General features: G+C 46.6%; 7 protein-coding genes across 7 annotated transcripts, besides 1 other annotated feature; all 7 read right to left on the bottom strand.

Annotated features, from left to right (window-relative positions):
* Positions 1–730: 730 nt before the first annotated feature.
* On the bottom strand, positions 731–2,584 carry Tb11.12.0006 (major surface protease Gp63; the record flags this gene model as incomplete). Its single annotated transcript, XM_823843.1, has 1 exon — positions 731–2,584. The coding sequence occupies one exon, from the start codon at positions 2,582–2,584 to the stop codon at positions 731–733; it is 1,854 nt and encodes a 617-aa protein (XP_828936.1).
* Positions 2,585–2,832: 248 nt separating this feature from the next.
* Positions 2,833–4,365, bottom strand: Tb11.12.0005 (hypothetical protein, conserved; the record flags this gene model as incomplete). Its single annotated transcript, XM_823842.1, has 1 exon — positions 2,833–4,365. One exon carries the CDS (start codon positions 4,363–4,365, stop codon positions 2,833–2,835), a length of 1,533 nt encoding a protein of 510 aa, XP_828935.1.
* Positions 4,366–4,590: 225 nt separating this feature from the next.
* Tb11.12.0004 (hypothetical protein, conserved) lies at positions 4,591–6,336 on the bottom strand (the record flags this gene model as incomplete). Its single annotated transcript, XM_823841.1, has 1 exon — positions 4,591–6,336. The coding sequence occupies one exon, from the start codon at positions 6,334–6,336 to the stop codon at positions 4,591–4,593; it is 1,746 nt and encodes a 581-aa protein (XP_828934.1).
* Positions 6,308–6,483: a sequence feature (T-rich).
* A 421-nt stretch (positions 6,484–6,904) lies between these two features.
* On the bottom strand, positions 6,905–8,620 carry Tb11.12.0003 (DNA polymerase kappa, putative; the record flags this gene model as incomplete). The annotated part of the gene is made up of 1 exon (XM_823840.1): positions 6,905–8,620. One exon carries the CDS (start codon positions 8,618–8,620, stop codon positions 6,905–6,907), a length of 1,716 nt encoding a protein of 571 aa, XP_828933.1.
* An 805-nt stretch (positions 8,621–9,425) lies between these two features.
* Tb11.12.0002 (DNA polymerase kappa, putative) lies at positions 9,426–11,141 on the bottom strand (the record flags this gene model as incomplete). Its single annotated transcript, XM_823839.1, has 1 exon — positions 9,426–11,141. The coding sequence occupies one exon, from the start codon at positions 11,139–11,141 to the stop codon at positions 9,426–9,428; it is 1,716 nt and encodes a 571-aa protein (XP_828932.1).
* Positions 11,142–11,946: 805 nt separating this feature from the next.
* Tb11.12.0001 (DNA polymerase kappa, putative) lies at positions 11,947–13,659 on the bottom strand (the record flags this gene model as incomplete). Its single annotated transcript, XM_823838.1, has 1 exon — positions 11,947–13,659. The coding sequence occupies one exon, from the start codon at positions 13,657–13,659 to the stop codon at positions 11,947–11,949; it is 1,713 nt and encodes a 570-aa protein (XP_828931.1).
* Positions 13,660–14,464: 805 nt separating this feature from the next.
* Positions 14,465–15,149, bottom strand: Tb11.12.0019 (hypothetical protein; the record flags this gene model as incomplete). Its single annotated transcript, XM_823837.1, has 1 exon — positions 14,465–15,149. A coding segment is annotated over one exon (685 nt), but the record flags the coding sequence as incomplete, so codon positions are not given.

The raw sequence follows: 15,149 nt of genomic DNA, 5'->3' as shown, positions 1-15,149 counted from the left end.
ACAATTCTCCATCCTCGTCCTCTTCATCCCTTTAGTTGCACTGTATTAAACGTCCGTATGCTGGGAGTTTCTTCTCACCACAGTTAAAGGAAGGCGAAAAAAAACATGAAAAGGTGAAGGGCATCGAAGCTACAAGAGATCCTCACTCGGGAAGTTTAAAAATGAGCACTTGGTGTGATTTCCCAACCGCCAAGTGGAACGAAGCAATTGCCACACTCAGTCCCCGCATCGAAAGCGGTAAACCCCCCAAAAAGAAGATCGAAACATAGGGATGAGAAAAACTGTAAACACCATGAGGGCGTTCACAATCCCCCCTTACACGCTCAACCGAAAGAATAAGCTGGAAAAGGGACGGTTGCAGAGGGACACTATTTAAAATTATTTATCATTAGTCGAATTCTATTTCGTTCCTTCCTCCCTTCCCAATGACCACTCGCTCATCCTTCAGCCAACAAGCGCAATCAGTAACCCCAACCATTCCCGGAAGGGAGAGTACCGCGGAACAAAACAAACTTGTCCCACTCCACGGTTCATATTTTCCAGCGACGTGATAGGGAGCAATAAAATATATAAACGGTTTTAAAAGACCCCTGTAACCTTCCGGAAGGGGGTGATAGAAAGGCAAAAAAAAAAAGAATACTTTTTGTTAAACAACACGTCCCCTCCTTGCTACGTTGGGACTGACGCGGGAGCCACGGGGTTGATATTTGATCCCCACACGTCACACGATTCATACAACCAAAGAAAGGGCACTGACGAAGATGGCGAACACGGCAGCTAGACATGATAGAGTCATGGCATTGTCGTCGCAAACTTCTTCCCACTTAGGGCACACAATGCGGCCTTCTGAAAAGGTTTTATCGGGCGTCACATGCCCACCCTCTGGGCACACGTGCCAGCTATCATCACCACTGTAACGTATACTAACTCCCCTCCTCTTTCCACAATGAATCTCCACACATATGTCGCCAACATGAGTAGTGAAGGCAACTAGTCCTTCACCCTTAACGCAACGTGAACTCTCCCCTATGCGGCTACCGGGTAACAGCTCCCGCCGACCATCTCGGCAGTAGCTATCCGTATAGGGTTCTACAACAGGGCAATAGTCCATTAGATTATTGTCACTGCCTCCTACCCAGGACATCGTGAAGTATCGCACACTTTCCTCTATGGGTACGGCATATGAATGCACAGTGCAGCGCCCAAGTGCTTGTCGGTCATGTGTGCAGGACAGCGTTTCCGCAGAGTCGTTACAGAACATGTCTGGGAAGTTTGTTTCATTGTTTTCCATGCATTTTCCCTCTATGAAACTGCAGCCCGCCCCATGGCCCCATCGCATACGTTCCCCTTTCTCCCAATTTACCCTATAAAACCCCGTATCAAGGAAAAAGGCCAATGTTAGCTCACTGTAGTGACTAACCCCCATGATGGCAGTCATTAGATCGTCTCTTGCAATGCGGCGTTTCCAGTGCGAGTTACGTACGCTGTCATCCCCATTATCTTCCAGTTCCATGCCAGTGATCTTGCCGCAACCGTAATATTGACGTGCCACCTTAACTACATTGGGTGTCTTTACAACCTTCACAGAGGACTTACCTCGGATATTTTTTGTACCCACCATGTTGAGCTGCTTCATGGCTTCGAAATTGAAGCCAAGCACGTGGGCTATTTCGTGGGCGACGGTCCGAATGTACAGGTACGACTCAGTGATTGCGCTAGGAGAGAAATTTATGGCCCCTGCGATTGGACGCCCAGAGAGAAGCGAAGCACATGTTGTTGCGTAAGCGGGACCATCGTGAGGCGCAGGCCCAGAAGCCACGTACAAAATAATATCCGCCTGCGGCACACCGACAGAACGGTGATGTATGGGAACGGTGAAACTTTTACACGCAGGTGAATCAAACTCTGGAACGACGATGTTGTCGATTTCCATGCCAACAAGAAGTCTCTCGGCATGTAAGTGGATAGCACTGGGAAGGGCGTGCTCTGTAAGTATTAGTCGTTTTTCATTCGTCAATACATCGCCAGTTTTGCAGCGCAAAGTCCCGCCCATAAAGTCGGGCCGGGGGACGCCGGCCACCACGCAATACTTCAGTGAGTCATCAAGGTCCTTCGCCGATACCACGATGCGAATAGGCTTCCATTGAGAGTCGTTTGCTTCCATATTAGCTACCGACTGATCACTCAAAACTACAGGCGATGTCCCATTAGAAACTGGGGGTGACCCCTCTGAACTGTCGCTGTTTCCCAGGCAAAGGGAAGCAAAGCTCAGCCAAAGATGGAAGAAGACAGAGTTGCTCCTACGACCCATACAAATTCGTGAAGTAAAAGATGTTCTAAGCTGTCCTATTCCCACTACTTGCGTGCGTAAGCGCATCGCAACACATAAGCGAAGACAAAGGGCAAATGATAGCAGGTTGTAAGAAAAACACTGGGCGATGGGGGTTTGTGAAAAACTTACCTTAAGCGCTATTCGCCAACTGCAACACGGCCGCCTACAGCCGGCAGTCAAAAGACAAACGGCGGGTGACGGCGAAACTGTAGCATCAGCGGTGCAGTACACCACAGGGGGAAAAGTTGTCATAAAGCACGAACAACAATTCAACTAACAGCAGGGGTTTGAAGCAACCCATTTCATTGGTTTCAGTTTTTATTGTGGTCCCGTAAGAGGGAGGAAAAAAAAGATCCGACCGAGTTTCTCAATATTGCGCCCGTGAGAAGAGAGACATCGGTGGAAATATTTTACAACTGCACCACAGTAATTCACAGAGAAGGCACACACAAAAAACTGCCCACCGGGTGATCAATCTTCTGGCACTCAAATAACTCCCATTACGGTTCAATGGTGGCGTGGACGACGCTCCCATCTATTGCCTGAGCGCCCACGACCGATCCCATACATGAAATCGACGTGAACACCTCTTCTCCAAGCCCCTCCACCGCAGAGTAGCCGAAACCAAGAGGAACACTCCTACCACAAAGGGTTGTAAGTGAAGCTGACCAAGGCCCCGCAGCCGTGCTCGCTACAAAAGATCCATTTGGTGAAACGTCACACCGCAGGGCACGCGTATGCTTAATAGGAACATCATCACCACGCTTGAGTTCGCTCACGAAGGTTCCATTGGCAACCGCCCCACACCGTGCTCGACGGGCCTTTAGAGCGCCCGACTCCAGTGCACCTATTGACGTTAGGAGTGCCGTCCCTCCTGTGTCTACCATGCCAATTGTGCCAAAGCTGTCACGACAGTGCCTCATGTCGCATACTGGGTAGGAGGTGGGTGATGAAAAGGAGCCAGTAAGAACGGCATCCTGACCTTCCTTCCCCAAAGAACGGCGACCACTCTTCCTTTTATCGCTCGAGTTCGTCACGGCTTTCCGCAGGTCTGCAACCACAACTGTTCCGGCGAAATCTCCAAACCCGCACACAATTCGGAATCCATCATCCAGCGAGCAACACGACATCACACCTGTAAATAGTGGAGCAGTTGCAAGGCGCCGTCCGCACTTCGGTAGGGCAACAAATGGTGGCTGAGGCGGCCTGGTCCGCAGCAGCGGACCACCACCTGGGTCACGCCAGTCAACAACGGACAAATCACCCGAAGAAAATCCGACGACCGCGCAATGCGGCCCCCAGCAGTCCACCGCCGTTGCGTTCACAGCCGCGCAACCCACATCGAAGAAGCACTCCCTTATCAGCGGATCCAACCGCAGTTGGTACAACGCGTCCGGCGCCATTACGACCGCGGTGTCCTCATGCTCACTGTACAGCCGGAGGCGCCGTACCGGTTCACAATAGTCATCTGTAACCAAAACAGTGGTATCCACGCGGCTCCACGGTGTCATTTGAAGGGGCGTTGGCACTTTCCCCCGAGTTTGTTCGCCAGCGTCAAACCCAGCGCCGCGCGCCACGCCACCACTCCGGGAGGAAGTCAGACGCAAGTGCATGGCGGCCCCCCTTGTTTTCAACAGGGAATCACTCACAGCTGCGATCCGCGCCTGGCGCAGTTCCGCCCGCTCGCTATCGATATGCAAGGAGAGCAGCCGACCCCCGGGAGATGCCGACGTGGATAAAAGCGCGAAATCGCGGTTGTCACGGCCGCGGTGTTGGTCACGAACCACACAAGTGTGCGTACAACGCGGAGAGGATGAAGTGGGCGGCAGCGTTCCGGGGGTTGTCATCAGCCCCTCTGCAGGGGGTATTCCATGAAGAATACAGCTGTGACGCCACATGCCGCGGTATCTGAGCGCTACCTGCAGGCGAAGGATGAGGATACAGAAAATGGGTGAAAAGGAAGTCCTGGAAAGGACGCAAATGAATAATGAGCAGGGATGAGAAAAGAATGGCAGGTACAGCGACCTTTGCATGATACTCAAAGCCTTTGAGTAGCGTACGTGCTCGACGAAGCGTTTAGCTCATCAACGCATCGCGGGTTTGTAGAACCTCTGGTTCGACGGCTGTTTCCTTCGCGCCCCGTTCAGCCCGGCTGCATGTTGAAGTGTTGCCCCCGCGCAGTACACCGGCCACTTGCAAGCAACAGTGCTCCCACGACCAAATAAGAATCTGCAATTAGTGGCCACCATCAACACCACTTATGTGACGATGCGAATTCCCGATGCCGCCCCCATCTTGCCTTTCCTCAACGGCTTTGGACCGGTGCCCGTTCTCTTTCTTTTCTGCTGTCGTGCCCCAGCGGAAGAGCTACCCTTGGGCACTGTAGGCGCCGGGACACCGTTCGCCGCACCGATAACGCCATCCTTCCTTCCGCCTGTCGTGGGGCTGCCCCCTTCGCTCACTGCAACAGCTTTCTTCTGCAACCTCTCATTCTCTGACCACGAGCGCACGTCTCCGAAATGAACACCAACGCTGTAAATGTCTCGCAGCTCTTCGGTTCGCCGTGGGGCAAAACGTCTTGCGAGGCGGATCGTTACCTCCCGCAGCAAATCGCGGTCGTTCGTTCGGGGCGCAATGTCTTCGCTCTCTTCAACCACCCAATGAGTGCGCGGGAGTGTGCGGCGTGTCTCGATCATGACCCGTCCCGTCACGAAATCATGTTCCACAAGGTCTGTGTACACGTTGTCGAAGACGGACATTACGGTGTTGATAAACTGTTCGTCTGATACCACACGGCCAAACTGTGACTCGCGCCGTATATGGGCGGCCTTACATCTCGGCGGTTTGCGCAAAAGCGTGGTGGTGGCCTCGCTAGGGAGTCGAACGGTGCCATACGCTACAGAGAGGAAGAACTCCATCGTCGACTGCGACAGGCTGAAACCCAGTCTTACCTCCTGATCCGCAATCCCGCCGCATTTGGTAATGCCATAAACATCTTCCAGGAGCCTCGCCTGTGGCTTCCCAACAACAGGAATATCGCCCAACGAAAGGTTCTGCACAAACTCCTTTGCCTCCTTGTGCGACCTAATATCGTAACGCACGGTACCTACTACCCCACCGCGAGAATAGTCCTGTCGGCATAGTTTGTGTTTCCTGTGACACTCGTCGCACGCCATCTTCGCCAAGACTGGTGTGCAAGACAAACCGCACCACGCCCCCACGCGGAGCTCAGCGGAAAAAACACTACTAAGTAACTCCATTACATCCTCCGCCGTTGAAACGCGGCATTCCCCTTGGCATTCAAGCATTTGCTTCCGTTGATGCTCAATAATGGGGGTAATTTCTAATGACAACTCCAGTGGCCAACGTTCATCCATCACCAAAAATCTTGTGTACTCGGAGAGTTTCTGCTGGATGCTGCGGAAGGTTTCCACTGTAACATCTCCGGGCATACCGCTGGACAATTTACACAGCCGAAAGAATCGGAAGTGCAGCACCTTCCCAAGCGGCTGGACGCTTATCCGATACTTCATCCGGGACAACCGCCTGTGCAGGTCTAGTATCTTCATGTTTGGCGCGAAAACAAGTGTTCTATCTCTCGCAACGATATTATCGACGATATCCTGCGGGATCGAGTCCGTGAGGTGCAGGGGCAAAGCAAGCTTTTTCACGTCCACGGGAACAAGCTCTACATCCATGTCGCCATCCCGCTCTTTACCTTCGGCAAGGCACTCTTCACCAAACTTTCGTCGCCTTTCTGTCGGGGACGCGATCCAACTAGGCGCCTTGTTGACCCCCACAACATAGTTACTGTGGAAGCGCGGGGAACAAATCACATGAAAACATGAATATTGCCCAACAGCCCTCTTCACACTAGCAAACATCAGACGACTAGAGACGCAGCTGTAAATAAACGAAACCATCAGCAAACTACCGTTGTCGCTCTCAATCCAACAACAAACAAAAACTTCAACTACTAAAACAAAAACAACATCCGCCACCATTACACACACAAAAAAAATACAATTACATAAAAAAATATGTTGCAAGAGGAAAGCAAAGAAAAGAAGTGCAAAAAAACAGGAAGAAAAAAAACAAACTCCAAAAATATAGAAAAACAGCAACACAGAGAAACAAAAACACAAACATAATTGCAGAGGCCTTCCACTGCCATCAGCAACCAAACAAATCAAACCCGAAGATAAACATACAAATAAAGTACAGACTTTTTCGCATCACTGCACGCAGTAGACATTAATCAAAAGAAAGAACTACACTTATTAGCGTCACAGTGTGTAAAAAGTACCTGGATTAGAAGGCCTCAAAGAAAGTATAGGATACACCAAGGTGTCCGCACAAAGATGAAGGAGTTATTAGCCAGTTGCTCCACTGGTTGTACATGAGCACAAGCATGCTTAAGAAAAAAACAATGTAAGTAATAAACCATATAAAGTATAACTTCAAAAAATGAAAACATATGATAGCTGTATAACAATACTTGTGTATAGGTGATTTGTATATGAATGCCATTGGGCAATGTGGGAATTTCTATTGACTGATGTCCTCATTTCACTAAATTATGGTAACTTCCCTCTCAACAGTACCTTTGTCAGTTGAAACGAGTATAGTGGAGCTAGATGCCAAGCCAACACTATCATTCTCATCCTCGTCGTCTGATGATATTATTATTTCCACAACCTGTTTCGGTTCAGTAGTCCTCTCCCTTTTTATACCGGTGGTTGCTGTTACCTCACCCGGCTTCTTGGGGCGAATAAATTGTGAAATAGACAGTTGGTTACCACCCTTTCTTTTCATATGAAAGTCTTTTGCAAAGATAAGGTCAAGAAAACGTACCCCCAACAGTGAAATCTCTGAATACTTTGCAGCATGCGGTAACAGTAAACCATCCACTGCGCGGCGAAGGGTTGCAGAGTCATCTGAATATTGTATCAAACTTTTTGTGTATTGTTGATAACGATAGGAGGCCCACCTTATTCTTAACGAAATGCGTCTACACATCAGCTCACTCTTCCGCATTTCTTCATAGGCACCATTGAATACGGTATCAACCATTTCCTGCATACCTTCTTTGGTTCGTGGAGTAGTGATGGATCGCTCGCTACTGATTGCCTTCCGTTGCCCTCCAGTAGCCCCCTCACAATTCTCGGTATTGGCTGCCGTTGCTGCATCGGGCCATTGCACAATGCCAATGGAAGCTCCAAGCAAAAAGCGAAATAAATTATTGTGCAAAATGTAACAAAGTTCAACACGCCTATTGTAAATATCTGAGAGAGTGGTGATACCCAGTCCCTTCAACAGAGCTTCCGTAACCTTCCCAACACCAGGCACAGAACGTAGACCCAAATCCCTGACGTATGTCATCACATCCTCTCGGGTATGAAGATTAAGATCATGTTGTCCATTCGGCTTATTAATATTACTGGCAATCTTGGCAAGTGCTGCAGTGGGTCCAATACCAGCACTTGCTGTCAACTTTGTATCACCAAATACACGCACACGCAGTTCAGAAGCCACATCTTCGGCTGTTTTGGTTCCCTCAAAACGCTCTATGTAGGCACTTACCTCAAGGGTCAGTTCATCCAAACCAAAGCTGATATAATTAGGGTCGTATTCAGCAACAATACGGCGCACAGTATTGGATTCCTCGTTGTAAGCATCGAAATCAGGAGGCAGAATGAGCAAATTCGGGCAGATTTTTAGAGCAAGGAAACCTGGCATGCTACATCGAACACCACGTCCACGCGCAATGTAATTTGCTGTTTGTAGCCTCGTCATGGTGCCTATGGCAAGCGGAATGGCGGCGTACTCCGGATGCTTCTTGATTTCAACAGCAGCATAAAACATGTCCATGTCTAAATGGATATAAGTTCCCAGTCGACGCGTAGCCTCAAGCTCCTGTTCTATTTTGGAAACCTTCAGCTCCCACTGTTTCCGCTGCGCAGCGTTTCGTTCACCACCCAACAACTGAGTGAAGAGAGATGATTTCCGTTTGAGCTCTTGCAGTTGCTTCTCTCGACCCTCAGCCAAACGTTGTTCATTCATCAAAAAGGAAGAACCCTCAGATACATTACGTATAATAGCTTCCACACGTTCCTTATCCACATTTCCCATTCCTGCCTTATTGCAATCGAGTGTGAGTTGGAATGCTGTGGGCTGACGGGAACCTGATGGGTCTACAATCATTTCCGCAATGTTTTGCTCACTCGCACTGCCACTGTAGGACACATGTGCCTGATCCAATCCACCATTCTCTTCTCCCCCACACATAGTCAGACTCAATGTTAGTTCTTGTTAAAACCCTCCCAGTGACGTAAAGAAACAAACAGACACTTGGGTTAGGGTAGTTTGATAGCAGGTGTTGTGCCAATATTGTGTGGTTGCCTATATTATATGAAAGGAAGGATATTGGGAGAAGAAAAACCGAATCACATGTGTGTGCATGTGTACAGCTGTGGCAGTTCACAGCAAGCCGTCAGTGATTACAACATATCCAATAATGTGAGATACGGTCAACAATGGGAGGGATATCCAATTTGAACGTCACGTGTCCCTTTAGGCGCACACCCGTATATCTGGGAACAACAGTATAATTATAGTGGACCTCCTTATGAGTTTTCATAATTGCAGAGACCTTCCACTGTCATCAGCAACCAAACAAATCAAACCCGAAGATAAACATACAAATAAAGTACAGACTTTTTCGCATCACTGCACGCAGTAGACATTAATCAAAAGAAAGAACTACACTTATTAGCGTCACAGTGTGTAAAAAGTACCTGGATTAGAAGGCCTCAAAGAAAGTATAGGATACACCAAGGTGTCCGCACAAAGATGAAGGAGTTATTAGCCAGTTGCTCCACTGGTTGTACATGAGCACAAGCATGCTTAAGAAAAAAACAATGTAAGTAATAAACCATATAAAGTATAACTTCAAAAAATGAAAACATATGATAGGTGTATAACAATACATGTGTATAATGTGTTTTGTTTATGGGTACTTGTGTATAGGTGATTTGTATATGAATGCCATTGGGCAATGTGGGAATTTCTATTGACTGATGTCCTCATTTCACTAAATTATGGTAACTTCCCTCTCAACAGTACCTTTGCCAGTTGAAACGAGTATAGTGGAGCTAGATGCCAAGCCAACACTATCATTCTCATCCTCGTCATCTGATGATATTATTATTTCCACAACCTGTTTCGGTTCAGTAGTCCTCTCCCTTTTTATACCGGTGGTTGCTGTTACCTCACCCGGCTTCTTGGGGCGAATAAATTGTGAAATAGACAGTTGGTTACCACCCTTTCTTTTCATATGAAAGTCTTTTGCAGAGATAAGGTCCGAGAGACGTACCCCCAACAAACACATCTCTGAATACTTTGCAGCGTGCGGTAACATGAGCTCGTCTACTGCGCGGCGAAGGGTTGCAGAGTCATCTGAATATTGTATCAAACTTTTTGTGTATTGTTGATAACGATAAGAGGCCCATCTAATTGTGAGGGATATCCGTCTACACATTATCTCACTCTTCCGCATTTCTTCATAGGCACCATTGAATACGGTATCAACCATTTCCTGCATACCTTCTTTGGTTCGTGGAGTAGTGATGGATCGCTCGCTACTGATTGCCTTCCGTTGCTCTCCAGTAGCCCCCTCACAATTCTCGGTATTGGCTGCCGTTGCTGCATCGGGCCATTGCATAATGCCAATGGAAGCTCCAAGCAAAAAGCGAAATAAATTATTGTGCAAAATGTAACAAAGTTCAACACGCCTATTGTAAATATCTGAGAGAGTGGTGATACCCAGTCCCTTCAACAGAGCTTCCGTAACCTTCCCAACACCAGGCACAGAACGTAGACCCAAATCCCTGACGTATGTCATCACATCCCCTCGCGTGTGAAGATTAAGATCATGTTGTCCATTCGGCTTATTAATATTACTGGCAATCTTGGCAAGTGCTGCAGTGGGTCCAATACCAGCACTTGCTGTCAACTTTGTTTCACCAAATACACGCACACGCAGTTCAGAAGCCACATCTTCGGCTGTTTTGGTTCCCTCAAAACGCTCTATGTAGGCACTTACTTCGAGAGTAAAGTCATCCAAACCAACAACTATATAATTAGGGTCGTATTCAGCAACAATACGACGTACGATATTGGATTCCAAATAGTAGGAATCATCATCGGGAGGGAGTAATAGTAGATTTGGGCAGATTTTTAGAGCAAGGAAACCTGGCATACCTTGACGAATACCACGTCCACGCGCAACATAATTTGTTGTTATTATCATAGTCATGGTGCCTATGGCAAGCGGAATGGTGGCGTACTCCGGATGCTTCTTGATTTCAACAGCAGCATAAAACATGTCCATGTCTAAATGGATATAAGTTCCCAGTCGACGCGTAGCCTCAAGCTCCTGTTCTATTTTGGAAACCTTCAGCTCCCACTGTTTCCGCTGCGCAGCGTTTCGTTCACCACCCAACAACCGAGTGAAGAGAGATGATTTCCGCTTCAGCTCTTGCAGTTGCTTCTCTCGACCCTCAGCCAAACGTTGTTCATTTAATAAAAAAGGTGTGCCTTCCCTGGCATCACGTATAATAGCTTCCACACGTTCCTTATCCACATTTCCCATTCCTGCCTTATTGCAATCGAGTGTGAGTTGGAATGCTGTGGGCTGACGGGAACCTGATGGGTCTACAATCATTTCCGCAATGTTTTGCTCACTCGCACTGCCACTGTAGGACACATGTGCCTGATCCAATCCACCATTCTCTTCTCCCCCACACATAGTCAGACTCAATGTTAGTTCTTGTTAAAACCCTCCCAGTGACGTAAAGAAACAAACAGACACTTGGGTTAGGGTAGTTTGATAGCAGGTGTTGTGCCAATATTGTGTGGTTGCCTATATTATATGAAAGGAAGGATATTGGGAGAAGAAAAACCGAATCACATGTGTGTGCATGTGTACAGCTGTGGCAGTTCACAGCAAGCCGTCAGTGATTACAACATATCCAATAATGTGAGATACGGTCAACAATGGGAGGGATATCCAATTTGAACGTCACCTGTCCCTTTAGGCGCACACCCGTATATCTGGGAACAACAGTATAATTATAGTGGACCTCCTTATGAGTTTTCATAATTGCAGAGACCTTCCACTGTCATCAGCAACCAAACAAATCAAACCCGAAGATAAACATACAAATAAAGTACAGACTTTTTCACATCACTGCACGCAGTAGACATTAATCAAAAGAAAGAACTACACTTATTAGCGTCACAGTGTGTAAAAAGTACCTGGATTAGAAGGCCTCAAAGAAAGTATAGGATACACCAAGGTGTCCGCACAAAGATGAAGGAGTTATTAGCCAGTTGCTCCACTGGTTGTACATGAGCACAAGCATGCTTAAGAAAAAAACAATGTAAGTAATAAACCATATAAAGTATAACTTCAAAAAATGAAAACATATGATAGGTGTATAACAATACATGTGTATAATGTGTTTTGTTTATGGGTACTTGTGTATAGGTGATTTGTATATGAATGCCATTGGGCAATGTGGGAATTTCTATTGACTGATGTCCTCATTTCACTAAATTATGGTAACTTCCCTCTCAACAGTACCTTTGTCAGTTGAAACGAGTATAGTGGAGCTAGATGCCAAGCCAACACTATCATTCTCATCCTCGTCGTCTGATGATATTATTATTTCCACAACCTGTTTCGGTTCAGTAGTCCTCTCCCTTTTTATACCGGTGGTTGCTGTTACCTCACCCGGCTTCTTGGGGCGAATAAATTGTGAAATAGACAGTTGGTTACCACCCTTTCTTTTCATATGAAAGTCTTTTGCAGAGATAAGGTCAAGAAAACGTACCCCCAACAAACACATCTCTGAATACTTTGCAGCGTGCGGTAACAGTAAACCATCCACTGCGCGGCGAAGGGTTGCAGAGTCATCTGAATATTGTATCAAACTTTTTGTGTATTGTTGATAACGATAAGACGACCAACGCACAAGCAAGGAGATCTGACGACACAACATCTCATTCTGTCGCATTTCTTCATAGGCCTCTTCAAAAATACTGTAAATCATTTCATGCAACTGCTCTTTGCTATGTAACACATAAAAAGATCGCTCGCTACTGATTGCCTTCCGTTGCCCTCCAGTAGCCCCCTCACAATTCTCGGTATTGGCTGCCGTTGCTGCATCGGGCCATTGCATAATGCCAATGGAAGCTCCAAGCAAAAAGCGAAATAAATTATTGTGCAAAATGTAACAAAGTTCAACACGCCTATCGTGAATGTCGCCGAGAGTGGTGATACCCAGTCCCTTCAACAGAGCTTCCGTAACCTTCCCAACACCAGGCACAGAACGTAGACCCAAATCCCTGACGTATGTCATCACATCCCCTCGGGTGTGAAGATTAAGATCATGTTGTCCATTCGGCTTATTAATATTACTGGCAATCTTGGCAAGTGCTGCAGTGGGTCCAATACCAGCACTTGCTGTCAACTTTGTTTCACCAAATACACGCACACGCAGTTCAGAAGCCACATCTTCGGCTGTTTTGGTTCCCTCAAAACGCTCTATGTAGGCACTTACTTCGAGAGTAAAGTCATCCAAACCAACAACTATGTAATTAGGGTCGTATTCAGCAACAATACGACGTACGATATTGGATTCCAAATAGTAAGAATCATCATCGGGAGGGAGTAATAGTAGATTTGGGCAGATTTTTAGAGCAAGGAAACCTGGCATACCGGGACGGACACCACGTCCACGCGCAATGTAATTTGCTGTTTGTAGCCTCGTCATGGTGCCTATGGCAAGCGGAATGGTGGCGTACTCCGGATGCTTCTTGATTTCAACAGCAGCATAAAACATGTCCATGTCTAAATGGATATAAGTTCCCAGTCGACGCGTAGCCTCAAGCTCCTGCTCCATTTTGGAAACCTTCAGCTCCCACTGTTTCCGCTGCGCAGCGTTTCGTTCACCACCCAACAACTGAGTGAAGAGAGATGATTTCCGTTTGAGCTCTTGCAGTTGCTTCTCTCGACCCTCAGCCAAACGTTGTTCATTCAATAGAAAGGGGGATCCTTCCCTGGCATCACGTATAATAGCTTCCACACGTTCCTTATCCACATTTCCCATTCCTGCCTTATTGCAATCGATGGAAAACGGAAAACCCATGGTGATGGAAGCTGATGGGCCTACAATCATTTCCGCAATGTTTTGCTCACTCGCACTGCCACTGTAGGACACATGTGCCTGATCCAATCCACCATTCTCTTCTCCCCCACACATGGTCAGACTCAATGTTAGTTCTTGTTAAAACCCTCCCAGTGACGTAAAGAAACAAACAGACACTTGGGTTAGGGTAGTTTGATAGCAGGTGTTGTGCCAATATTGTGTGGTTGCCTATATTATATGAAAGGAAGGATATTGGGAGAAGAAAAACCGAATCACATGTGTGTGCATGTGTACAGCTGTGGCAGTTCACAGCAAGCCGTCAGTGATTACAACATATCCAATAATGTGAGATACGGTCAACAATGGGAGGGATATCCAATTTGAACGTCACGTGTCCCTTTAGGCGCACACCCGTATATCTGGGAACAACAGTATAATTGTAGTGGACCTCCTTATGAGTTTTCATAATTGCAGAGGCCTTCCACTGTCATCAGCAACCAAACAAATCAAACCCGAAGATAAACATACAAATAAAGTACACACTTTTTCGCATCACTGCACGCAGTAGACATTAATCAAAAGAACTACACTTATTAGCGTCACAGTGTGTAAAAAGTACCTGGATTAGAAGGCCTCAAAGAAAGTATAGGATACACCAAGGTGTCCGCACAAAGATGAAGGAGTTATTAGCCAGTTGCTCCACTGGTTGTACATGAGCACAAGCATGCTTAAGAAAAAACAATGTAAGTAATAAACCATATAAAGTATAACTTCAAAAAATGAAAACATATGATAGCTGTATAACAATACATGTGTATAATGTGTTTTGTTTATGGGTACTTGTGTATAGGTGATTTGTATATGAATGCCATTGGGCAATGTGAGCGTTTCCATTGACTGATGTCCTCACTTCACTAAATTATGGTAACTTCCCTCTCACAGTACCTTTGCCAGTTGAAACGAGTATAGTGGAGCTAGATGCCAAGCCAACACTATCATTCTCATCCTCGTCATCTGATGATATTATTATTTCCACAACCTGTTTCGGTTCAGTAGTCCTCTCCCTTTTTATACCGGTGGTTGCTGTTACCTCACCCGGCTTCTTGGGGCGAATAAATTGTGAAATAGACAGTTGGTTACCACCCTTTTTTTTCATATGAAAGTCTTTTGCAAAGATAAGGTCTAACAGACGCATCCCCAGTAACGACATATCTGAGTACTTTGCAGCATGCGGTAACAGTAAACCATCCACTGCGCGGCGAAGGGTTGCAGAGTCATCTGAATGTTGGGCTAAATTCATAGTATACTGCCGGGATCGATAGGTTGCCCACCTTATTCTTAACGAAACCTGTCTACACATCAGCTCATGTTTCTTTAGTTCATCATACGAAGAATTAAAAATAAAATCAACAATTTCCTGTAATTCCTCTTTGCTTTGCAATATTTTGAATGTACGTTCACTACCAACTGACTTCCTTCCCACACCTGTCCCATCATCGACAGAGCCACCCGGTATATTACACGCATCGGGCCATTGCATAATGCCAATGGAAGCTCCAAGCAAAAAGCGATATGTTTTTTCGGTAAAGATATAACAAAGTTCG

This window comes from Trypanosoma brucei (assembly GCF_000002445.2).
Source record: "Trypanosoma brucei brucei TREU927 chromosome 11 chr11_scaffold01 genomic scaffold, whole genome shotgun sequence".
Lineage (NCBI taxonomy): Eukaryota > Euglenozoa > Kinetoplastea > Trypanosomatida > Trypanosomatidae > Trypanosoma > Trypanosoma brucei.
The sequence above is the reverse complement of the archived record's forward strand: the minus strand, read 5'-3'. Positions and strand labels throughout refer to the sequence as shown.